The 25766-nt window shown below is 46.3% G+C and overlaps 1 protein-coding gene across 1 annotated transcript; it reads left to right on the top strand.

Annotated features, from left to right (window-relative positions):
• The first annotated feature begins 1575 nt into the window (after positions 1 to 1575).
• Positions 1576 to 20490, top strand: LOC101006521 (cytochrome P450 4F8). Its single transcript, XM_021930814.2, has 12 exons — positions 1576 to 2995; positions 5403 to 5547; positions 6873 to 6926; positions 7018 to 7145; positions 9608 to 9729; positions 10498 to 10768; positions 11104 to 11170; positions 11375 to 11504; positions 15773 to 15906; positions 16002 to 16066; positions 16232 to 16314; positions 16668 to 20490. Exons 1-12 carry the CDS (start codon positions 2798 to 2800, stop codon positions 16831 to 16833), a joined length of 1563 nt encoding a protein of 520 aa, XP_021786506.1. The 5' UTR covers positions 1576 to 2797; the 3' UTR covers positions 16834 to 20490.
• The last annotated feature ends 5276 nt before the right edge of the window (positions 20491 to 25766 follow it).

The raw sequence follows: 25766 nt of genomic DNA, 5'->3' as shown, positions 1-25766 counted from the left end.
AAGTCTCTCGTTCCACCTTACGAGAAACACCCACAGGTGTGGAGGGGCAGGCCACCCCTTCAGCTTTGTGATGCTTTAGGAGACACATTTGTCAGACGTGAAGACTCAGGCTTAGGAATTGTTGGGTGGTGACTGAGGCTGGTCACTCTGTGGTCTGACACACTTTCCTACTGCCCCACTCTGGGTAGGGGTGGAAGGGCCCCTGCAGAGAAGCACCAGCTTCTGTTTTCCCTTGAGTGACTCCCCTCCCTCCAATACTCACTAGGGGACATTCCATAAGCCAGGCTGTGTGATTTGGCCCCTGACATATTCCTGGTTGGATGAGAAATCTTGGGGAGACTCCAGACTTCTCAAGCACAAAACTCCCAGAGCAGAGAGCTCCCTCTGGACTATCCCTCCCTCCCTCAATTTCCTGTTCTGCTGCCTGGTCCAGGAATCAGGACCTTAGTGATAAACCTTGGCTTCTCCCAGGCTGCTGAGTCCTACTGGGGTGTGAGTCCTTGCTCATGGCTCATGAAAGTTCAACATCTGCTTATGGCTTCAATATTGGGCCAGATTTCGCTTCCCACCTTGAACTTCCCAAGGATGAATTGTGTGGTCCCACATGTTGGTGATCTCAGCATGAGCTTCAAAGGAACAAAAACTCATGTGCATTTTTGCGCAACCTGGGTGCCCCATCCCATGGCTGCCCTGGGAGGGTCTCCCTCTTCATTCATGTCTCTGCTAAAAGGTCACCTCCTCCTAGAAGCCCTCCCTGATTCTCTGATTTATTGGATTGTCTGATTTATTGGATCATTGCCTGTCTCTTTATGTGTTGTGGTACCTTTGACAGCCGAGCACTCACTGTTGCATCCCCAGTGCCTGGAACAGTGCCTGGCACGTAGTAGGTGCTCAAGAAACATATAGTTGCATGAACAGCCCTGAGAGGAAGAGATTTTTCTTTTTATTTTATAACTGAAAGAAGCCCTGAGAATCAGAAAGGTTAAGGGGTTAACTCCCAGCATTCTTGTAAAGCCTGGTGCCAGGAATCTTGAAGCAAGGCTACTTAAACTTGAAGGATTGTTTAGAAATCCCCTGGGGTTCTGTTAAGATGCAATCCTGAGTCAGTATTTCTGGGTTGGGGATGGGATTCTGCATTTCCTGCCAGCTGTCAGATGATGCTCATGGCGCAGGTCCGTGGACCACACTTTGAGTAACTGAGCCTTATGGTTAAAGTGCATGTTGCCAGCTCCTTCCTTTCACCTCCTCTTTTTGAGGTTCTTTCCTCTGAAGACTCCTCCTCTGTCCCCCTCTAAAGCCCCTCATTCTGCATCCCATCTCCCAAATGCAATATCTGAGCCCACAGCAATTTGGGAGCCTGAGGTGGGCAGATCACGAGGTCAGGAGTTCGAGATCAGCCTGGCCAACATGGTGAAACCCCGTCTCTACTAAAGATACAAAAAATTAGCTGGGCGTGGTGATGGGCGCCTGTAATCCCAGCTACTCAGGAGGCTGAGGCAGGAGGATCACTTGAACCCGGGAAGCAGAGGTTACAGTGAGCCGAGATTGCGCCAATGCACTCCAGCCTGGGTGACAGGGCAAGACTGTGTCTCAAAAACAAAACAACAAAACAAAACAAAACAAAACAAAACAACCTGAGCCCAGGAGGGGCAGTACTGCCCATCGTCAAAGCAAGGGCAGAGCAGAAGGAGGACTCCACTCAGGGTCCCTTGGCTCCATCTTCCCCGTCTGGACCTTGTCTGCTCACAGCTTCCCCCAGCCTTACCCTTCATGGGCCCCCTCTGTCCTCCTACGCTGAGCCCAGCATCCAGGCTGCTTTTCCAGCTGGTCTCCTTATCTCCAGAATCTGACCCTGGGTAATCCCCAGTAGGGCTGCATTCTCTGTTCCTGCTTTTATCAGTCAGGTCTCAGCCTAGGTCCTGGGCTGCTGGGAGGCAGGACTTGAATTCCTGCCAGGCTGGCAGTGGAGGGCAACAGGCTTCTGCCTCTGAATCTCCTAAATCTCCACTGAGAAATGGTGCACAGCATTCTTCTGGCCCACATTTGGAGGGGAACCCCAGGGGTTGTTTTGGGAGAAGGCTTGGCCTCACCCAGAGCACCTGGCACCTGAACACTTCATTCCTTTACCTACCTTCCCCTGTTCTTGGAAAAGCAGGGTGGCTGCAAATTTTGGGGCTCAGATCACCATTGGCTGCCCTCCAACTTACCCTCTGCCTTACATGAGAGGTGCTGAGGACTGAGTGGCCATGCTGGGTCATCCTGAATTGGTTCTTCTACAGCTACGGTCCCCGCCAGTCCCTGGGTTTTGGTTGGCTGCCCTGGCACAAAGGAGGCATCCAGGCTGTGAGGATTGGCCAGCCCAGCCCAGCCCAGCCTCCTACAGTGTTTCCTAGATCTGGGGCCAGGGGCAAAAATCTCCTAGCAAAGGAGGAGAGGAGGTTGTGCGGGACAAGCTTCTCCTGACAGAAGGTGCCAGGCTGGGGGTGGCAGGGCTGGATAGGGAGGGGCACTGCCCAAGACTGGGGTGGCTCCAGGGAGCTGGCCCTGGTGATGGGTGCTTGCAGGTAGCCAGAGGTAAGTTGGCTGGTGGTTCTAGATGAGGCTGTCTGGTCTCTAGTTTCCTTGATCTCGAATTTTGTGTCACTTCTCCTCTCCCCTCTCCCGTGGCCTCTTCCCCTGAGATTCCCTGAATCTGCCTCCATGCTCTTAACCATGTTTACCCATCATCGGTCCTGGAGCTCCCCAGCCCCTTTCTTAGGCCTCAGGACCTCACCCTCCATCTCCTCTGCCTTGCAGGATGTCACTGCTGAGCCTGTCCTGGCTGGGCCTCGGGCCGGTGGCAGCATCCCCATGGCTGCTCCTGCTGCTGGTCGGGGCCTCCTGGCTCCTGGCCTGCATCCTAAGGTGGACCTACACCTTCTACGACAACTGCCGCCGCCTCCGGTGTTTCCCGCAGCCCCCAAAACAGAACTGGTTCTTGGGTCACCTGGGCCTGGTGAGTGGCAGGAAGATGGATCTGGTGTCTCAGGGTAGAAGGCTGGAAAGGGGCTCGGGCTGAGGGGGTGGGCTGGGGTCTGGGACGGAGAGAAACTCACTCATTCCTCTGCTCACTCACTCATTCCACTCCTCCCTCACTCACTCCTCTATCCACTCACTATTCCTCTCCTCACTCATTCATTCCTCTCCTCACTCGCTCATTCCTCTCCTCACTCACTCATTCCTCCTCGAAAAAAAAAGATGATGATGATGATTTGTCGATCTGATGATGATGATGATGATGATTTATGATGATGATGAAGAGCTGGATCTGATGATGATGATGATGACGCGATGATGATTGATGATTTTGATGATGATGAGCGATGATGATGTTTTATGGGCGCGGCAAAAAAAGATTTTGATCGATGATGTCTCAAAAGATGAAAGATTTACGATGATTTATTTATTTATGATGATTGATGCCTTTGAACGATTGTGATGATTGATTACGATGATGACGGACGTGATGATTGATGATGATGACTTTGTCGCGATTTCTTTGTTCTGAAATCTTATTTATTTCCTGTCCTCACTCACTCATTCCTGTCCTCACTCACTCATTCCTGTCCTCACTCACTCATTCCTGTCCTCACTCACTCATTCCTCTCCTCACTCACTCACTCCTCTCCCCGCTTGCTCATTCCTCTCCTCACTCACTCATTCCTCTGCTTTGCCATGCCAAGCCTTTCTCACCTCTTTGTCTAGGGGAAGCCACCCCTAGCGTGTTTTGAATTCTTTTCCTGACTGTTTTCAGTACACTAGTGAACCTCTGATGGGTTTCTGTGGGAGAGTGGGGGTTACACGGCAGGGATTCACCAATATTTCCACAATCTTCACTGCTGTACTTGAGGCCTCTTGAGCTCACTGTCTAGAACCCACTTTCTGCCTGACCCATTTGCTTGTGTCCGCCCATCTCTGGGCTGCAGTTTTCCCACAGAAAGTAGCTATACACCCCCTGCCCTCACATCTTGACACAGCTGGGCCAGAAGAGAGAAGTGTGCCGTCTCCACCCTCCCCCTTGCAGGGGCATCTTCTTTCTCCCCACTAAGCTGTCCCCATGGGTTGTGTTGCCCAATCTGGATAAAATTTAGCCATTTACTTCCTCTTTAGAGTTATCTATGACCCTTCAGACCCTGCCCTTTCACTTAGACCTTCTGTCCCTTTTGGGGGATTTGGCATCAATCTGTTCATTGGCAAATGGCAGGATTGATGGGTGTGTCCGCAGGTGCAGGGGGAGGGAGCACAGGACGGACTAGCTCTGAGCCTGATGTGCAGAAGGTGCTCCCTAGTGAGAGCTGCTGTTCTTCCTGACAGGCAGTTAGTGTCACCTCTTCTCCCGTGGGGGCTGCTGAGAAAGGAAGTTCCACAGTGTGCAGACCCTTCTCCATGGGAGGACCTGGAGCCCCTATGGCCCAGCCAGGACATAAAAGGATGTGGGGATCAGCCCTGGGGACATGTCCTGAGGCCACATTGCTGCCCACACACCACCCTTGTGGAGCCCACCCCACATGACTGTGCATGGGCTGGAGCCACTCTCAGGATGAGAAAATCCATCCTCTTTATTCAAGGTGGACTTCTCCGTGAACAGATAGTGTGTCTTCTCCCTGTTCCCTGGGATGTAGCCTTGGAACTTAGATACTGCCCCCAAGAGAAAGGAGCAGGAGGGAGTGGAGATTACCCCTATGTGTGCAGAATCTGGACATGCTGTTCGTTGCAGAGGCTGTGCCACCTCTGAATCCTGCAGTGGGACCTGCTGTGGCTCTTCCTGGGAAATGTATTTTTTTCTCCAGAGTAATAGAATTAATATGATATCAATATCTACATCTATCTATCTATCTATCTATCTATCTATCTATCTATCTATCTACCTACCTATCTATCCATCCGTCCATCTGTCTATGATCTATCTAATCTATGGAGAGACAGAAGAGTGCACTTATTGTAGGAATTGACTTGTGTTCATGGAGGCTGAGAAGTCCCACTCTATGCCTTCCGCAAGGTGGAGAATCAGGGACACTGGTGTTGCAGTTCTGTCTGGGTCCAAAGCCCTGGGAACCTGGAGTTCTAATGTCCAAGGGTAGGAGAAGATGGATGTCTCAGCTGCAGAGGAGAAAACAAATTCACCCTTCCTCCACCTTTATATTCTACCTGGACCCTCAACAGATTGGATGATGCCCATCCAGACTGGGAAGGGAAGATCTTCCTTCCCCAGTTTACCTTCAGATGCTATTCTCTCCTGAAACACCCTCACGGACATACCCAGAAATAATGTTTGACTGGATATCTGGGCATCCCTTAACCCAGTCAAGTGGACACCTACAATTAACCATCACAGGAGGTGATGGCCCTTGCCTTGCTTGCAGGTGACCCCTACGGAGGAGGGCTTGAGGGTCCTGACCCAGCTGGTGGCCGCCTACCCTCAGGGCTTTGTGAAGTGGATGGGCCCCATTTTTCCCGTCATCAACTTGTACCACCCCGACACCGTCCGATCTGTCATCAATACCTCAGGTACTGCTGCAGAACTTGTGGTGGTGGGCACAAGAGAATGTCGGAGGGCTTCTAGATCTCCTCATCCCCAAAGCTTCTGTGCAGCCCCTATAGTACTCAGCCCCTTCCTTCCTGCTTCTCTCTCAGCCACCTTCCTCTTTCCTTCCTGGATTCACCAACCCTAACCTCAGTGTCTCTTCTCTCTGCTGCCATCTTCCTCACCTCCCTGTTGTTCTGGGAACCACTGGGGCCCCGAGAAGCCTTAATCCAAGACCCTGTCCTGGAGGAACCCCCAAACTTGAAGAGATGGATCCGTACAGAGACTTCATAGGGTTAGAAATGGGCCAGGAGGAGACGGGCTGTGACAGATCAGAGGAGAACAAGGTTTCTACTGGGGCATGCTAGAAGACTTCCTGGAGGAGGAGTAGCAGGAGCTGGGTCTGGAATGATGAGTGATAATTTCTTTTTAAGCAGAGGCAGGGTGATGCAGTGGGCATTGTTAGTATTCAAGGCTCCTGGCCAGGCCTGGCATTGGCCTTGTCCTTCTGCAGGCCCAGAGCAATGAGAAGGAGTTGTGGTTGGTGGAAGATCTGGGCTGCTATTTCCATGACATTCACCTCTTGTAGGTCGATTCCTTCTAACCCCATCCTGTGGCACTTCCACCGTATGCTCATTGCCCTCCTGCTCCAGGCCCCAGGAATCTCCAGTAGGAGACCCCACCCCAGCCCGGAGCCCTACCCTTGCCCTCTGCCCTTCCCATCTTTGGACAGGCCAGGATGAGCAGCAGAAGGGGTATCACCCCACAGAGACCATGGCTGAGGCCCCAAAATGCTGAGTGACTCTGGGCAGGTCTACGGCTCTCTCTGGCTGCTGAGGTATCTTTTCATTGTGAGTGGTAGGAACTCAACCCCATGAAGTCTAAGCCATTAAAGAGAACCTACTGACTGCAAAGTCCAGGGAGGATGGCCTTCAGGCACAACTGGATCCAGGTCTCACCTAGTATCATCAGAATTCTGTCTTCAACTCTTATTCTGTAAAGGTGTTTTCTAGAGTATTGACTTATGCTTGGGTGTTGCAGAACATGTTGGACCATGTAGGAGCCATGTCAAGGCATGCTTAGCATGCTGTACCATGTTAGGGTGTATCATTGCTCTTTAGTGCTATTGCAGCCTAGTCCAGCCTCCTTTATGCCCCCCACCCTCCTTTCTTCGTCTGCCCATGGCCTCCTTCCTGCTATGCTGGGCTTGGAGAAAAGAAGTCCCAACCTCTGTCTGGGAGCCACCCTCCATACCTAAAGTCCCTCCTCTATCCTCTCCATGGATCCTGATGGTCTTCATTCATGTCAGATGCCATTACAGACAAGGACGTAGTCTTCTATAAGATGCTGAAGCCCTGGCTGGGTAAGTAACTGTAGGTGGACGGGATGGGGACCAACTTTTGTGCCCAGGAGAAGGTTCTGCCTTTGCCCACAGCCCTTGGCTGCCCTACTAGGGGATGGGCTCTTGTTAAGTGCTGGTGACAAGTGGAGACACCACCGTCGCATGCTGACACCTGCCTTCCGTTTCAACATCCTGAAGCCCTATATAAAGATTTTCAACAAGAGTACGAACATCATGCATGTGAGTGCTTTGAACTCAGGGTCCCAGCTGCAGCCTTGGGGTTGGGGGAACACGTACAGATTGGGTCTGGACTGTTGGCTCTCCTGGGTGGGTTTGGGGCCATTGCTCTTCCTCTCTGTGCCTTGATTTCCCCATGAGGCTGATAATCTTTACTAAAAAGTGGTAGGAGCATGTGATGGACTCATGTCTCTGACACTTAGTAGGTGGTCAAAAGGAGTCAATTTCCACACTTTTCTCACAGAAGCCCTGTAAACTCAAGAAAGGAAGGATGACACTTGCATAGTAGTCATTGCTGAGTACAGATCACTTCAAAACTCATTGGTTTAGAGCAATAAGGGTTTATATTTGCTAACAAGTCTGTGGGACAGTTGGCCAGCCCTTCTGCATGTGGATGGAATCCCTCAAGGTATAAGAGCAGCTGTGGGGCAGGTCGGCAGCTTTGCTTGTACCAGCTCAGTTCTCTCACATGTTTGGAGCTTTGCTGGCTTCTGGCTGATTTAGGATGGCCTCAGCTGGGACACCTGGACTTCTCTCCATGTGATTCTCTGCCTCTAGATGACGCCCCAGGATTGCTCACATGGCAGAGACAGGATTCCAAGGCAGTGAGAGGAGGATGCAATGCTTCTCATTAGTTATTATTATTTATTTTATTTTTGAGGTGAAGTCTCGCTTTGTCTCCCAGGCTGGAGTGCAGTGGTGTGATCTTGGCTCTCTGCAACCCCCGCCTAAAGCAATTCTCCTGCCTCAGTCTCCCAGGTAGATGGAATTACTGGTGCCCACCACTACGCCCAGCTAATTGTTTGTATCTTTAGTAGAGACAGGGTTTCACCATGTTGGGCAGGCTAGTGTCGAACTCCTGACCTCAAGTGATCTGCCCTCCTCGGCCTCCCAAAGTGCTGGAATTACAGGCATGAGCCGCTGCACCCAGCCAACTTCTCACTAGTTATGGCCTTATCATTTTTGCCACACTCTATTGGCCAAAACAAACAAATAAATAAATAAAACATCCATGATGAATCATTGTGGGGCAAAATAGACTCCATCTCTTAATGGAAGTAGCTAAACAATCACATTGTAAAAGATGTGGATGTGGGGAGAAGGGAAGAAATGGAGCCAAGTGTTTTGTAAAATAACTAGGATTTTCTTTTTCTCCTGTGAGTTGATAAATTAGCTTGTTACTTTTGCATGGATTCTGCCAGAAGACACGAGACTTCTGGGTCAAACACAAAAGTTTATTACGCATGTCTCAGCAAGTGGCACGTGCATCTTCTTGTTTTGGATCCTTTCTCTAAGCCACTCAGATTGCCTGGGGTGATAAGGTGGGCTTCCATAGATGCCTGCCACGTTGTATACTGCATGATGGGCAGGAGCATTAGGCTTAGGGAATCTGCTTTTAGAGCAAGCAGAATAAGCCTATGTGTGTCCCAGAGGAGCCATTACCTTATACCCCAAGGTTGTTCTCTGCAAACACAAGACTGAGAAATAGCCCAGATTAAGAACCTCAGGGTTGACCAGGTATGGGGGCTCATGCCTGTAATCCCAGCACATTGGGATCACTTGAGGTCGGAGTTCGAGACCAGCCTGGCCCAACATGGTGAAACCCTGTCTCTACTATACAATACAAAAATTAGCCAGGCGTGGTGGTGCGTGCCTGTAACCCCAGCTACTCAGAAGGCTGAGACAGGAGAATTTCTTGAACCCGGCAGGTGGAGGTTGTAGTGAGCCAAGATCGTGCGGCTGCACTCCAGCCTGGGCAACAGAATGAGACTCCATCTCAAAAACAAACAAACAAACAAACAAACAACAACAAAACTTCAGGATTTTGCATTCTTGGCATGCTCAGAAAAAAGTGCTCAGGGGGATCACAGGGACTTTTTTTGTAATCAATTTATAACAATGAAGATGACTCAAGCTAATATTTGTTGAGAACTCATCATATGACAGAAATGATGTACTATGCCCATTCCATGGTATATGTGGTCTCATTTAATTTTCACAGTCCTGTGAGGTAGAGGATATTTTCCACCCCCCCCACCCACCACCATGACAAATGGTGAAACTGAGGGCCAGAGAGGTTAGGGAGATTTCCCAAGTTCACCCAGCTTGTCAGTGAGTCTAAGAGAGGGGGAGAAGGGGTTCTAGCCTGGCTCCCTGGCATCAAACCAGGTCATCTTGATTGCTATTGAGGATTTGACAGGTGAGACCTAGAAGAGGGCTATGAGTTGACCAAGGGTACACACAGCTTAGGAATCACAGCTGGGGCTTGAACCCAGACGTGGGATCTTCATCTCCTAATAATAACAGCTTCCACTCTCAGCCAAGCCTAGTCCTCCCCGGGGATGGGCGTCTGGGACAGAAAACCAGGAGCCTGCCTCTGTGGGAGTCCATCCTGGTGGCTGGGGTTGCAGGGGGACTCAGAGGAGCCAGAGCCTGGCCCCAGCCCTGTCCCCTTCTCTGGCCAGGCCAAATGGCAACGCCTGGCCCTGGAGGGCAGCACCCGTCTGGACATGTTTGAGCACATCAGCCTTATGGCCCTGGACAGTCTGCAGAAATGCATCTTCAGCATTGACAGCCATTGTCAGGAGTGAGTTCTTGCCCCACGGCCTGGGAACATGGGATGGATTCGGGAGCAGGGGAAGGTGGGGAGAGCAAAGCCCAAGGAGACAAGAAGAGCCTTCCTGGAGAGATGATGAGAACTGGGCATTGAAGGACAAAGAAGGAGAGAAGGAGAGAGAGAGAGAGAGAGCGCGAGATAAAGAGAAGATTCCTCCAAACAAGTGGAACTGTTTGGGTCAAGGCAAGGAGGCTAAGATGAGCAGAGCATGTGCAACAGGGAGTTGGGAGACACTTGGAAATGAGGGTGGAGGGGTTGGCAGTAACTAGATCTTAAGGATCTTGAAAAGTCAGACAAAGGGGGATTAATTTTGTCCAAGGTTCCCAGGGAGCCATGGGAGGTGTTTGAGCAGATGAGCGTCATGGTCAGTGCTGAGCTGGGACATTGGACTCTGGGACTCTGTGGAAGATTGACTATTGTGTAGATGCAGCATGCAAGGAGGCCAGGGAGAGCAGGTCTGAGTTTGGTGGAGAGAATGGGGCAGATTTGGGAGAAACTGAGGAATAATAGGCAAGCAGATGTTTTGTAAGAGAGAGAGAGGAGATGCCCATAATGGCCAAGCTGTGCCCTGAGGATCCGGGGCAGGAGGCAGCTTACAGAATGGGAGGCAGAGAGTGAAGTGTGCTTGCAGGGCACCCCTTTCGGCACGGAACGTGGTCCTGGGATTCTGGCTGAAAGGTGCTTCCAGGCTTTCATGTGTGTAAGGAGTTGCTTCCTCTCTCTGAACTGGCTCTGCAGGAAGCCCAGTGAATATATTGCCGCAATCATGGAGATCAGTGCCCTTATAGTGAAACGGAATCACAAGTTCTTCCTGTACAAGGACTTCCTGTACTTCCTCACTCCCTGTGGACGACGCTTCCTCAGGGCCTGCCGACTGGTGCACGACTTCACAGATGCCGTCATCCAGAAGCGGCGCCGCACCCTCACTAGCCAGGGTGTTGATGACTTCCTGCAGGCCAAGGCCAAATCCAAGACTTTGGACTTCATCGATGTGCTCCTGCTGAGCAAGGTGGGCTTCTCTGGGATCTGAATTCAAGAGGTAAAATGGAGCTTCAGGTCAAATGTCAGACTGAAGGACTGAACTTGATCCAGAAGGCACTAAGGAGCCATGGAAGGTGTTTGAGGAAGGGAGGGACAAGTCAGATAAGTTTTAGAGGTGATTGCATAGAAAGCTGCATGGAAAGCTGCATGGGAAGAACAAACAGGAGGCCGGGAGGAAGCCTGTGGGGGTAGATCTGGAAGTGACAAGGGAGGGATTTTTCTGGGATAATGGGTCTTCAGGGACTGTTTCAGTTTAGACTCCAGTGACCCCAGAGCTAGTGTGATTGGGGTTCTTTTCTCCAGGATAAAAATGGGAAAGAGTTGTCAGATGAGGACATAAGAGCAGAAGCTGACACTTTCATGTTTGGAGGTGAGTGTCTCAGTCTGGGACTAACTACAGTGGCAACAGGGGGTCTCTCCACTGCAGGGAAGTGGAGGGCCGGCCCTGAATCACTTCATTCTGCCCAACCTCCCCCTCCCCTCAACCTTCCTGAGAGCCTCACTATATGGGAGTTGTCCGCCCTCTGGGTGCTGAAGCAGTCCAGAGATTCAAGCCTGCCTGGTTGACCCTCAGGCCATGACACTACGGCCAGTGGCCTCTCCTGGGTCTTGTACAACCTCGCGAGGCACCCAGAATACCAAGAACGCTGCCGGCAGGAGGTGCAAGAGCTTCTGAAGGACCGTGAGCCTAAAGAGATTGAATGGTGAGTGTAGGTGCTGGTGACTGTTCCTGAGTCCCTCTCGTTGGTTCTTCTCCCCAGGTGGGGGAAATGGGGAGAATCTTTTTGATGATTCTGCCATTGTTACCTAGTGGAAATAGGCGTAGAGCCCAGAAACAGAGCTCTACTAATCTACCTAGCGGGGGCTAGCAAGGGTAACATTGCATGCTTTGGGGACGGAATGGTCTGGGAGTCCATATTTATTTCCCCACTAACTTGCTATGCACCATTAGTAAAATCAATTCCCTTTTCTGAACAGCTTTTCTCCTTTGTAAATTGGGAGTGTGGGGGAATTGCTGTCCCACAGGGCTGCTTGGAGAATTAGTGGCAAAAACCGCAATGACTTTTGGACCAATCTAATATTATGATTTATCAAAACATTCTCTTATCAACGCATGTTTGTATACTTTCCAGCCTTTTGGTATGAAAGACATGATGTGTTGAATATCAGTGTGCCATGATCATTGCTGACATGTCATCTTTGTAGAACAAATTCCTAGAAGTGCAATTGCTGAGCCAAAGACCATTTGAGTTTTACAATTCAATAGCTCTTGGGAAATCTACTCCTACACACAGATTTTGAGAATACCAAACTTCCTCATAACCTCATCAGAAGTGCCTATTATGAAACTAAAACATTTGCCAATCTGTTAGGTGCAATGTAATATTTTATTATTTTAATGAACATAATTTTAAATATGGGTAAAGTCGAACACTGTTTTCACCTGCTAATGAGCCATCCATATCTCTTTTTCTGTGAAGTGTCAGTTTTTACATGATTTGTTTTTTCTACTTTGGGTCATACTAGTTTTCTTATTTATTTATAAAAACTCTTTACATATTAAGAACGTTATTTCTTTTTTCTCTTATGCAAAATTTTTCCTCCCATTGTCTTGGACTTTATTTTTATTTTTGGTTCATTTATTTGTCACCAAATTTATTAATTTTTTTCTTTTATAATTCCTGTTTGTGTTTCTTAAAAAATTATTTAAAAAACCCTTTTATACTCTAATAGTAAAATGCAAAACTCTTGTTTGGCTTATTCTAATAGGCTTATGTATTTTTTAAAGTTCATTTATTTAACATTTTATCAATATTTTTCACATTTAGAAATTTTTCCCTTTGAAATCTATGTTGGAATCTATTTTTTCTCCAAATGTCTAATTGTCCCAACCAAGTTTAATGAATATTTTGTCCTTGTGTCATGATTCTAAATAACAAGGAATTCACAAGAAACTATATATATACATATATATACATATGTATATACATATATACATATATATGTGTGTATATATATGGTTTTATTTGTTGCCTTCATTTTGTTCTATTTATTATATAGTCCTACATGAGCAGCATGAAGTCTACTTTTAAAAACACTTTCATACTTGGTAGAATTTCTGTCTCATTACTTTCATATTTGGTAGAGTTTCTGTCTGTCTCATTTCTTTGCGTTTACAGTTTTTTTTTCCCTCGAATTCTACTTTTTCCATTTGAACTCTGTGATCAGGCTAGCTAATTTGACAAATACTTTTGAAAATTTTAATTAATAAATTTTTTGGACGTTAGGTGCTAATGTTTGAGTTAACGATGTCCCTCAGTTCATGGCAAATTCTCATCATTTTTCTATGCAGTACGTATTTCTTCCCATTTATCTCAAATCTCCACTTTCAGCTCTCCAGCAATATGATTACAAAATGATGGATACTTTTATTTGTAAAATTTGTTGTTGGGGTGGATACATTTTAAAATTCTACATATGTTTTTATTTCACAGATGTGCTGGTTCTTACCTTTTCAGAAATATAGCACTATGATTCGTGCTACGTTTATAGCACCCGTGGTTTTGTGCTATGATTTGTGCTATGTAAATGTAGCACTATGATTTGCAGCACCCTCGTCCTAAGTATAGTTATCCTCTTGCTTTTAGCTATGATCTAGTCCTTTTCTCTTCAGTTCTGTAGTGGATACCTGGACTGCTTCTACATCTCCAGTGCAATGACCATCTTTGTGCATATCTCTTTATCTGCATGTCTGATAATTTCTCTGGGATCTACAGTTGGGAACCAGCTTGCTGGGCTGTAAAACACACATCTTTCCTTGGCCATGTCCTGGTGGTTGCCTTTCATGTTGGCAGCTTCTGTGCACCCCACTATCAGTGCGTGTGACCCCTCTACCCACACCTCAACCAACCTTGGCAACACCTACCTTTGGCCATTCTAGCCTCGAATAGATGTGAAGTGGTATCTCATTGTCAGCTAGCTTCCATTTCTATGATAGCTAGTGACTCTGAGCATCTCCTCTTAAATTTCTCATGTTTGAGTATTGTTTACTTTTTCACTTGGGTCACCCGTTTGTTCTCTTGCAGATTTGCAGGAATTCCTGGCGTATTCAAGATGTCGTTCTGCATATCTATCTGTCTATCTATCTATCTATCTACCTACCTATCTTAGGCATCTTCTCTGAATCTCTTATCTCTCATTGGAATGTTAATTGGGTCCACTGTATCTTTTATTGCACAGAAATCCTTAATTTGCATGCATATTTATCGTTTATATTTTATCTTGTTTAAGCTTTTGGGGTTTTAAGAATTCCTACTCCTAAGTCACAAAAATGTCTCCTGTGTTATCATCTTTTAACATTATAATTTTACCTTTCTCATAAAGGAAAAGACTCCACCCTGTATATGTAGTAGACAAGAACCTGTTTCTCTTTGTTCACACATTTCCGGTGGTCTGAACAACTTCCACCACACTATCCATTCTCCAGGGGCGTGTGGACCTTCCTTTAGCAGATGTTAAGTTTCCCCCTATTCACATGCCTGATTCTGAGCTCTCTACTCTGTTCTATGGACCTGTTTTTCTGTTCTTGCAGCAGTCCCACAGTTTTTAAAAAATTATTTTATTTTTATTAGTATGCATTTGTAACATTTCTTAATATCTTGAAACTTGGGTTCCCCTTCTTCAATCTTTTATTTAAAAATTGACCTAGCTTGGGCAGGGCGCGGTGGCTCACGCCTGTAATCTCAGCACTTTGGGAGGCTGAGGTGGGCAGATCACTTGAGGTCAGGAGTTCGAGACCAGCCTGGTCAATATGGTGAAACCCCATCTGCACTAAAAATACAAAAATTAGTTGGGTGTGGTGGTGCACACCTGTAATCCCAGCTGCTTGGGAGGCTGAGGCACAATAATCTCTTGAACCCAGGAGACGGAGGTTGCAGTGAGCTGAGATCAGGCCACTGCACTCCAGCCTGGGTGACAGAGTGAGAACCCATCTCAAAAAAAAAAAAAAAAAAAAAAAAAATTGACCTAGCTCTTGATGAACTTTAAAATTCTTTCAATTAGAATAAGATTTCAAAGTTCCCAAAAGAATCTAGCTAGATTTTTTATTAATTGCGTGAAGTATATTGATTAATTTAGAAAGAATTGACACCTTTAGAAAAAACAGACACCAGGGAACGTCTGTAGAATCAGCATCTTCTCAATCCATCACAACCCCTCAGTCTGGCCAGATCCTGAGGTGCTGCCCCTCCCTGCTTCTCCATCTGCAGGGTCTGGTCAGTGGGATGACAACATGTGGTCATCCCACCCTACAGTGTGGAGTGGAGATTATTTATTCAAGTAACCTTATTAGCCCTTTGTAGAGATGGTTTTTTTTTTTTTCCTGCTTTTGTTACCTCTTTATATAATTTTAAATGCTTTTTCATGCAAACAAATGAACACTTTTGTTTTTGAGATGGAGTCGCTCTGCCTCCTAGACTGGAGTGCAGTAGCATGATCTTGGCTCACTGTAACCTCTGCCTCTCGGGTTCAAGGGATTCTCCTGCCTCAGCCTCCTGAGTAGCTGGGACTACAGGTGCCCACCACCATGCCTGGCTAAGTTTGTATTTTTAGTAGAGATGGGATTTCACCATGTTGTTCAGGCTGGTGTTGAACTCCTGACCTCAAGTGATCCATCTGCCTCAGGTTTCCAAAGTGCTGGGATTATAGGAGTGAGCCACTGCACCCCACCAGAATGAGCACTTTTAAGAGACACCCTCTGAATATTGTTTTGCTCAGAAATACCTCTAAAAACACCAGGTCAATTTTTCTTCTAGTAGTTTTGTGACTTTGGTTTTCTAATGCTTACATCTTTGTTGCTTCTGGAATTAATTTTGTTATAAGACTGAGGGTCAGAGGGAGGTGGTGAGAGGGTCTCCAGGGGCAGCAGGAGGGCTGTGTTTGCTCCCTGGATAATTGTTGGGTGTTTCCTTAGGGACGACCTGGCCCAGTTGCCCTTCCTGACCATGTGCCTGAAGGAAAGCCTGCGGTTGTATCCCCCAGTCCCCACAATCACCCGTGGCTGCACCCAGGACGTGGTGCTCCCAGACAGCCGGGTCATCCCCAAAGGTGCCCACCATGGCAGGGGAGGAGGGTCCTTGGCAGGGCGGTGGTCCCAGCAGACAGCTTGGACCTTGTCCTGACTGTCATCTCCTGCATGACAGGGAACATCTGTAGCATCAACATCTTCGCAATGCATCACAACCCCTCAGTCTGGCCAGACCCTGAGGTGCTGCCCTTCCCTGCCTCTCCATCCCTGGGGCCTGGTCAAGGGAGGGGTCTTGTCCCGGAAAATCAGATACTCTCTCTCTGTTCCACCCATATCTGTCTTATGTGGGGGTGGCTGGGTGTCCTGAGAAGCCCCACCAGCAGCCCTAACTTGCCCCCAACCCAGGTCTATGACCCCTTCCGCTTCGACCCAGAAAACATCCAGAAGAGGTCACCTATGGCTTTTATTCCTTTCTCAGCAGGGCCCAGGTGAGGCCAGGGGGTGTCTGAGGTGGGCATGGGCTGAGGGTGGCACACATGGCTGCCTTGTCAGATGCCTGACTTGTGGGACCACGTGTTTTTGTGATAGGGGTTTTAAAGAAGATCCTAGGAAAAAGGGTGTGCTCAGAGCCTCCTGCCCCATCTGGTCTTATTTGGGGCTGGGGTCTGGGCTAGGCTCTGGGAATATGCAAGCCCACATGGGGGTCCCAGGCACAGTTTCCCCCCTGTCTGCCCCTCACGGTGATCTGGGTGGGGTTGGGGATCCCGGGCCTGGTTTCTGGCACAGTGGGACCGGGATCTGGGTCCTGGGCACAGTCAGACCCCCCCACCCTGGCCCCTAGGAACTGCATCGGGCAGTCGTTCGCGATGGCAGAGATTAAGGTGGTCCTGGCGCTTACACTGCTGCGCTTCCGCATCCTGCCCGACCACAGGGAGCCACGCAGGACGCCGGAGATTATTTTGCGTGCAGAGGATGGACTTTGGTTGCGAGTAGAGCCCCTGGGCTGAGGCCTGCAGTGACCCACCCACCTACCTTTGCATCACCTATCTTTGCAGCAACTATCTTTTCAGATTCCTGAGAATAAATCTGTGCGGGTCCCTGTGCCTGAGTCCCGTGGAGAGCCAGTAGGGGGCGCCTGAGGACTGCAGGGATCTAGGACCTGGTTGGGAAGAGGTGGGGAGATGTCTCTCTGAGCCCAAGACCTTGACTGCCTCTCTGGGTGACCACAGGAACCCCGTGCTGAGGGCGGGTTCTCCAAGAGCCTAAATAAAGACACCCCCCACCCCCACCAAATAATTGTGTATTCTGATATAACTTTTTGCCAATTTAGAATCCCTGTTTTTTAGCTAGGTCCATAGCAGCCTGAAATACAGATCACATTTGAAAGCCTTTCTTGAAGCTCAATTTGTTAAGTGACTGTGGCTGTCCCAGGTGGAGAAGCCAAAGATTATGTGGTAATTCTGGTAACCTTTCTTAAGAGAAAGCTGCAACAGTCTCTCTGCTCAGTCCTCCCTTCTTCCTTCCTTCCTTGCAAGTTTTTTTTTTTTTTTTCTTTGAGACAGGGTCTCACTTGTCGCCCAGGCCAGAGTGCAGTGGCTCACTGCAACCTCCACCTCCTGGGTTCAAGTGGTTCTCCTGACTCAGTCGCCCGAGTAGATAGGATAACAGGTGTCTACCACCACACCCGGCTAATTGTATTTTTAATAGAGACGGGGTTTTGCTGTGTTGGCCAGGCTGGTCTCAAACTCCTGACCTCAAGTGATCAGCCCACCTCAGCCTCCCAAAGTGCTGAAATTGTAGGTGTGAGAATAAAAATTCTTGAGTTTCAATTTTTATTTTAGAATCAGGAGCTAACGTACAAATTTATTACAAAGGTATATCACATGATGCTGAGGTTTAGACTATGAATGATTCCATCACCCATGTAGCGAGCATACTATTTAATAGGTAGTTTTTCAGCTTTTTCCCCTCCCTGCTTCCCCTGTCTAGTAGTCCCCAGGGTCTGTTGTTCCTATCTTTATTACCATGTGTACCCAATGCATAGCTCCCACTTATAAGCGAGAACATGCAATATTTTGTTTTCTGTTCCTGCATTAGTTTGCTTAGGATAATGGCCCCCACCTGCATCTATGTTGCTGCAAAGGACATGATTTTGTACTTTTTAATGACTGCATAGTATTTCATGGTGTATTTCTACACATTTTCTTTATCCACTCCACCATTGATGGGCGCCTGTGTTGATTCAACATCTTCGCCATTGTGATTAGAGCTACGATAAACATGTGGGTGCATGTGTCTTCTTGGCAGAATGATTTATTTTCCTTTGGGTATATACCCAGTTGTGGGATTGCTAGGTCAAATGGTAGTTCAACTCTCAGTTCTTTGAGAAATCTCCTAACTGTTCTCCACACTCCATTAGTTTAGTGGCTGAACTAATTTATATTCCCTCCAACAGTGTATGAGTGTTCCTTTTTATCCATAGCCTTGGCAACATCTGCTATTTTTGACTTTTTAACAAATTGCTTGCAAGATTGATGTGGCATCTGGAGTTCCATATTGGCCCATGAGGACAGGGACTGCTATTTAGGACAGATGGGGCAGATGGCTAGAAGCAGTCAGGGTCGATGACCCTAGATCCATGCTGTGACCTGGATGTTTATATAGCCCCCAGATCCATACATTGAAGCCTAGTCTGCATGTGGTGGTATTAAGAGGGGAGTCCTCTGGGGGGTGGTTAAGTTGTGAGGACTCTGCCTTCATAAGTGGGATTATCACTTACGTAGATCCGTATAACAGAGATCTGAGGGAGCTTGTTTGCCCCTTCCACCATGTAAAGACACATGCAGGGTGCCATCTATGAGGAACAGGCCCTTAGCTGATGCTGAACCTGCAGGCACCTTGATCTTGGACTTCCCAGCCTCCACAATTGTGAGCAATAAATACCTGTTGTTTATAAACTACCTAGTGTAAGTTATGTTGTCGTAGCAGCCAGAATGGGCTAAGATAATCCATATCACCTTGGAATTGTACTAAACATCACCTTGAAGTTGTATTACGAATGTCAGAATCCCAATCTGCTATTCACTAGCTGATTGACTTGGGGAAAACTTGTTTATCTCTGCAGCCATGGTTTTGTTTACCATTTAATAGTATTCACCTCATTGGGCTGCTGTGAAGACTGAACAAGTCGGTATCTACAACATCCCTGAGTCACATCTGTTGGGTATTAGTGGTCCATGAGGGTTAGTTGACTCTCTTTCTCTTCTTTTTGTATCACATTTGAAGTTTTGACATTTTAAAAAATCACAAGAGGTAGCTTTAAGACTTGGGATGCATAACATCCTTCTTTTGAGGAAAATTCATTCAAATATATTGTGTGCTCAAAATATCGGTTATTACATCCAAGAATCTACAGTGGACTTTGGTGAAAGGTTGGCCAAAAGCTTAGAACGGAAAAAAATAATTTTTCCAGAGAGGCACGACCAGAAATTTATTCTTGTCTAAAAAGTGCAGGTCACGCAGGTTTTCAGTAGCGAGAGGAAGGTAGAGGGAGTGGGCTAGGGGCCGCCCCTTTCAGCACCAAGGACAGCGGCCGCGTCAGTACTTCCCCCTGTCTGACTGTAGGGAGCTCCCGCGGGGCACAGAGTCCAAGGACTGAACGCCTTTCAGGGGCCAACAGATTGGGAACCTGGAAGGATTATTGGATGCAAAATAAGAATGGAACATCGCAAAATGAAATAAATAACTATTTAATATATTCCAAGCTGAAAGTCACTTTTGTTTTTCTTCCCTTTTAAAGTTTAAGTTTCATAAATAATGCATGCTTATAGAAGAAATTGCAAGAAATAAAAATCATCCGTAATTTCAAAATGTCAAAATAATCACTGTTTACATTTTCTTACATATGCTTCCAGTTTTTAATTTATATGTGATCTTTTTACATATGAAAATATTTATTTACATCTATATAGCTGTACCTCATTTGCATGTAATTTTGTTTACAAATGCTATTTTTCTACCAAATGAGCCCATGAAAAGATGCTAGACATTGTTCCCATTATGCAAACCAAAAGCACAATGTGATGTCACCTCAATACGTACAGGATGGCTAGCATCTAAAAAGGGGAATATAGCAAGTGTTGGAGAGGATGTGGAGTAATTGAAGCCCTCATCCATTCCTGGTGTGACTGTAAAATGGTGCAGCTGCTGTGGAAAACAGTCTGGAGATTCATGAAAAAGTGAAACATAGAATTACTATATGACCCAATTCCAAGACACCATATTCCGCTCCTAGGTGTATACTCAAAAGAATAGAAAACAGTTGTTCAAACAAAAAAGCTTGTACATGCATGCTTATAGCAGCCCTATTCACAATTGCCAAAAGGTAGACAGAACTCAAATATCCATTAACAGATGGATGGATGAAGAAAATGTGATCTATTCGTACAATGAAATATTACTCAGCCATAAAAAGGAATGAAGTATGGATACATACTACCACCTGGATGAACCTGGAATACATTATAGTATGTTTAAGAAGTCAGATACAAAAGGTCACATAGTGTACGATTTATTTATAAGAAATGTCAGGCCGGGCGCGGTGGCTCAAGCCTGTAATCCCAGCACTTTGGGAGGCCGAGACGGGCGGATCACGAGGTCAGGAGATCGAGACCATCCTGGCTAACACAGTGAAACCCCGTCTCTACTAAAAATACAAAAACTTAGCCGGGCGAGGTGGCAGGCGCCTGTAGTCCCAGCTACTCGGGAGGCTGAGGCAGGAGAATGGCGTGAACCCGGGAGGCGGAGCTTGCAGTGAGCTGAGATCCGGCCACTGCACTCCAGCCTGGGTGACAGAGCGAGACTCCGTCTCAAAAAAAAAAAAAAAAAAAAAAAAAAAAAAAAAAAAAAGAAATGTCCATCTGGGTGCAATGGCTCATGCCTATAATTCCAGCACTTTGGGAGGCCCAGGCAGGCAGATCACTTGAGGTCAGGAGTTCAAGAACAACCCTGCCAAGATGGTGAAACCTTGTCGCTACTAAAAATACAAGAAAAATTAGCTAGGCGTCATGGGATATGCCTGTAATCCCAGTTACTTGGGAGGCTGAGGCAGGAGAATCACTTGAACCCAGGAAGCGGAGGTTGTGCTGAGCTGAGATCATGCCATCACGCTACTGCACTCCAGTCTGGGCAACAGAGTGAGACTCTGTCTCAAAAAAAAAAATGTCCAGAATAGGAAAATCTATACAGACAGAAAGAAGATTGGTGGTGTCAGGAGCTGTGGGGAAGTGGGAATAGGAAGTGCTAATGGGGTCAGGATTTCTTCCTGGGTGATGAAGATGTTCTGGACCTAGATAGTGGTGAAGTTTCCACAATGTTGTGAATATACTAAATGCTACTAAATTGTACACTTTAAAATGGTGAATTTTATGTTATATAAATTTTACCCAAACAAAAAATGCTATTTTATCTCAAATTTTTATTAATCTGGGCTACTCACACAATAGGCTGCTAACATCTTTCCATGACATCAAATAATTTTATGAAACATTATTTTGTGATTTAAAAAAATATTTTGGTTATGTATTCAAACCACTCTATTTCTTAAAAATGGCATGATGTTACAAAATGGTATAGAAGTGCTTTGTCTCACTTTGCAAGAATTGTCTTCATACAAGTTGACAGTTTGAGGTATCATCAGTTATAAATTGAGTAACTCTTCATCAAATAACTTTTGGGGTAAAGATTTCATTTTCAGAGCAATAGATAACAACTATTTTTTGTCTTTCTACTCAATATATGGGTAGTTTACACACCACAGTTACAGTGTTATAGCATTCTGTGTTTGTCTATGTACTTACTATTACAGTGAGTTTTGTGCCGTCACATGATTTCTTATTGCTTGTTAACATTCTTTTCTTTCAGATTGAGGAACTCCCTTTAGCATTTCTTTTAAGACAGGTCTGCAGATTCCTTAGTTTTTGTGTGTCTGGTAAAATCTTTATTTCTCCTTCATGTTTGAAGAATATTTTTGCTGGAAATACTATTCTAGGTTAAAAGTTCTTCCCTTTAGCACTTTAAATATGTCATGCCACTCTCTCTTGGCATATAAGGTTTCCACTGAGAAGTCTTCTGCCAGACATATTGGAGCTCCTTTGTATGTTATTTGCTTTTTTTCTCTCGTTGATTTTAGGATCCTTTTTCCTTGGCCTTTGGGAGTTTAATTATTAATCTTCTTATTCTTTCTTTCTTTCTTTTTTGAGACAGGATCTGGCTGTGTTACTCAGGCTGTAGTGCAGTGGCACGATCTCAGCTCACTGCAACCTCCGCCCCTTGGGCTTAAGCCATCCTTCAACCTCAGTCTCCCAAGTAGCTGGGACTACAGATGCACACCACCATGCCCGGCAAATATATATATTATATATATTATATATGTATAATATCTATATATAGATAATGTGTGTGTGTATATATATGGTAGATATGGGATTTTGCCATGTTGCCCAGGCTAGTCTCAAACTCCTGGGCTCAAGCAATCCACCTGCCTTGGCAATCCAAAGTGCTGAGATTATAGGTGTGAGCCACCCTGCCCAGCCTAACTATTAAATGTTTTGAGGTAGTCTTATTTGGATTAAATCTGCTTGGTATTCTATAACTTTCTTGTACTTGAATGTTGATATCTTTATCTAGGTTTGGGAAGGTCTCTGTTACTATCCTGATTTCTGTCCACCTCCTCTTTAAGGCCAATAATTGTTAAATTTGCCCTTTTGAGACTATTTTCTAGATTCTGTAGGCATACTTCATTTTTTAAAATTCTTTCTTTTATCTTCTCTGACTGTGAATTTTCAAATAGTCTATCTTCAAGTTCACTAATTCTTTCTTTTGCTTGATCAGTTCTGCTGTTGAGGGACTCTGATGCATTCTTCAGTATATCAAGGGATTTTTCAGCTCCAGGATTTCTTTGGTTCTTTTAAGTTATTTCAATCTTGGTTCTTCTGAATTATTTCCATCTCTTTGTTAAGTTTACCTGATAGGATTCTGAGTTCATTCTTTGTGTTATCTTGAATTTTACTGAGCATTCTCATAACAGCTATTTTGAATTATCTGCCTGAAAGGTCACATATCTTTGTCACTCTGGCATTGATCACTGGTGTTGTATTTAGCCCATGTGGTGAAGTCATGTTTTCCTGGATGGTCTTGATGCTTGTGAATGTTTGTCGATGTCTGTGCATTGAAGAGTTAGGTATTTACTGTAGTCTTTGTGGTCTGGGCTTGTTTGTACCTGTCCTTCTTGGGAAAGTTTTCCAAATATTTAAAGGGAATGGAGTGCAGTAATCTAAGTCTTTGGTAACCACAGCTATATCTACATTGGGGGCACCCCAATCTCAGTAATGCTGGGACTCTTGCAGATTAGTAGAGGTACTGCCTTGGTTGTCTTGGGTAAGATCTGGGAAAATTCCCTGGATTCCCAGGCAGAGACTTTTCTCTCCCCTTACTTTCTCCCAAACAAACGAGTCTCTCTCTCTCTCTGTGCTGATCTGTCTGGAGCTGGGGGAGGGGTGACACAAGCATCCCTGTGGCATCTACCACTGGGACTGTGCTGAGTCAGACCTGAGGCCACCACAGCACTGGGTCTTGCCCGAGGCACACAGCGACCTCTGCTTTGTTACCACCTGTGTTTCCCCAAGGCCCAAGGGCTGTACAATCAGCATGTGGTAAATCTAGCCAGGCCTTGTGACCTTCCCTTCAGTGCAGTGAGTTCCCCACGTCTCTGGTAGGTCCAGAGATACTGTCCAGGAGCTGTGACCTGGAATCAGGGACTCCAGGTGCTCCACCCCACTGTGGCTAAGTTGGTACCCAAGCTGCAAGACAAGGTCCCCTTTACTCTTACCTCTCCTTTCCTCAAGCAGAAGGAGCTTCTCCCCATGGCCACTACGGCTGGGAATGTGCTGGGTCACACCTGAAGCCCGTATGGCACTGAGTCTCACCCAAGGCCTGCAACAAGCACAACCTGGCTACCACTGATTATTCAGGGCCCATGTCCTCTTTAATCCACAGGTGGTAAATCCTGCCAGGACTGGGTCCTTCTCTTCAAGGCGGCGTGTTTCCTCTGTCCAAAGTTGTGTTTAGAAATGTTGTCTGGGGGCTAGAGCGTGGAATGGGGGCCTCAGGATGCTGTCTGGTGCCCTATTCTGCTGTGGCTGAGCTGGTATCCAAGTGGCCTCTCCTGAAGCAGAAGGAAGGAGTCTCTCCTGAAGCTGCAAGCTGTGCTGCCTGGAGTTGTGGGAAGGGTGATGCTTGCCAAGACTCCCTTGGCTGCCCTGGCTGCTGCCTCACTAGGTTATGTGCACCCCAAGTTTACTGGCTCTGAACCCAGCACAGCACCAGGACTTGTCCCAGAATTGCAGTCCTCGTAGCTGGATTTACCACATACTGATTGTAGAGCCCTTGGGCCTTGAACAAACAGGTGGTAGCCTTTCAAGTTTATTTAGGACCCTGGAGCACTTTAGCCTGCAATGGTGGTACTTAGCTGGAACTCAGGTTCTGACCATTGGGAGGGACAGTTCCACGCTGACTAGGGTTGGCCTAAATGCTTCCTCTGGGGGCACTGGCTAAATTCTACCCCATGTTGCTTTCTGCTGTGACAGGGCAGCACTGAGTTTCAATGCAAAGTCCCATAATCGCTGTGCTCTCTCCCCTCCACTCAAGCACACGGAGTCTCTCTCCAGCCATGAGGCCACTTCTGGGAGATGGGGAAGTGTTAGTGTAGGCAATTTAAGACTGTCTTTTGGCCAGGCACGGTGGGTCACTCCTTTAATCCCAGAACTTTGGGAGGCCGAGGCAGACAGATCACCTGAGGTCAAGAGTTTGAGATCAGGCTGGCCGACATGGCAAAATACCATCTCTACTAAAAATACAAAAATTAGCCGGGCGTGGTGGCATGAGCCTGTAGTCCCAGCTACTTGGGAGGCTGAGGCATGAGAATCGCTTGAACCTGGGAGGCAGACGTTGCAGTGAGCTCTCGTGCCATTGTACTCCAGCCTGGGTGACAGAGCAAGATTCTGTTTCAAAAAAAAAAAAAAAAAAAGACTGTCTTTTGCACATTCTTTAGTGCTTCTTTAACTTTTTAATTTTTGTGGGTACATAGTAGGTATATGTATTTATGAGGTACACGAGATGTTTTGATACAGGCATGAAATGCATAGTAATCACATCATGAAGAATATTCATCCCCTCAAGCATTTATCCTTTGTGTTACAAACAATCCAGTTACACTCTTTTCATTATTTTAAAATGTATGATTAAGTTATTATTGACTACAGTCACCCTGTTGCACTATCAAATAATAGATCTTATTATAGGTCTAATTCATTCTTTCTATCTTTTTTTGTACCCATTAACCATCCCTAACTTCCCCTCACTCTCCCACTCCCCTTCTCAGCCTCTGGTAACCATCCTTCTACTCTCTATCTCCATGAGTTCAAAGTGCCTCTTTTTTTTGATACGATGTTAAAACCAGACACCATGATCATTCGCCTAATTTTTGGTTCTTACGAAGGTATTTTCTTGTGTGGATAGTTGGTGTATTTGGCGCTCCTGTGGAGGAGATGATCAATGGAGCATTTTATTCTGCCGTCTTGCTCTACCTCCTCCTTTTTGTGATTCAGATGAGACTCATTGACAGCTGGTGGCTAAATTTTTAAATGCAATATTTTTGGCATAAACTATATTCACACATGTAAAAAATAAAATGCACAGTGAAAAATGTTTCTTGTACCTATGCCCTTCATTTACCCAGTCTCCCCATCTTTACAAAGGTAAACACGTTTATGTTTTCTGTATCATTTCAGAGTATATTTAGGCAAATAATACATGTAATGAGTCTCCTTTTGTCAGGATGATGAATTGCCCCCAAATGGTCAGTTCACCTCCCTGGGGCACC

The sequence above is a fragment of the Papio anubis genome, chromosome 20, assembly GCF_008728515.1.
Source record: "Papio anubis isolate 15944 chromosome 20, Panubis1.0, whole genome shotgun sequence".
In the NCBI taxonomy this organism is placed as follows: domain Eukaryota; kingdom Metazoa; phylum Chordata; class Mammalia; order Primates; family Cercopithecidae; genus Papio; species Papio anubis.
Note: the sequence above shows the minus strand (reverse complement) of the source record. Positions and strands in the feature narration are given on the sequence as shown.

Coding starts and splice junctions, on each gene's coding strand:
- LOC101006521 (XM_021930814.2), top strand. CDS start 2,798: ATGTCACTGCTGAGCCTGTCCTGGCTGGGCCTCGGGCCGGTGGCAGCA. Junction 10,769..11,103: donor ATGTGCTCCTGCTGAGCAAG/GTGGGCTTCTCT, acceptor TCTTTTCTCCAG/GATAAAAATGGGAAAGAGTT. Junction 11,505..15,772: donor GAGCCTAAAGAGATTGAATG/GTGAGTGTAGGT, acceptor GTGTTTCCTTAG/GGACGACCTGGCCCAGTTGC.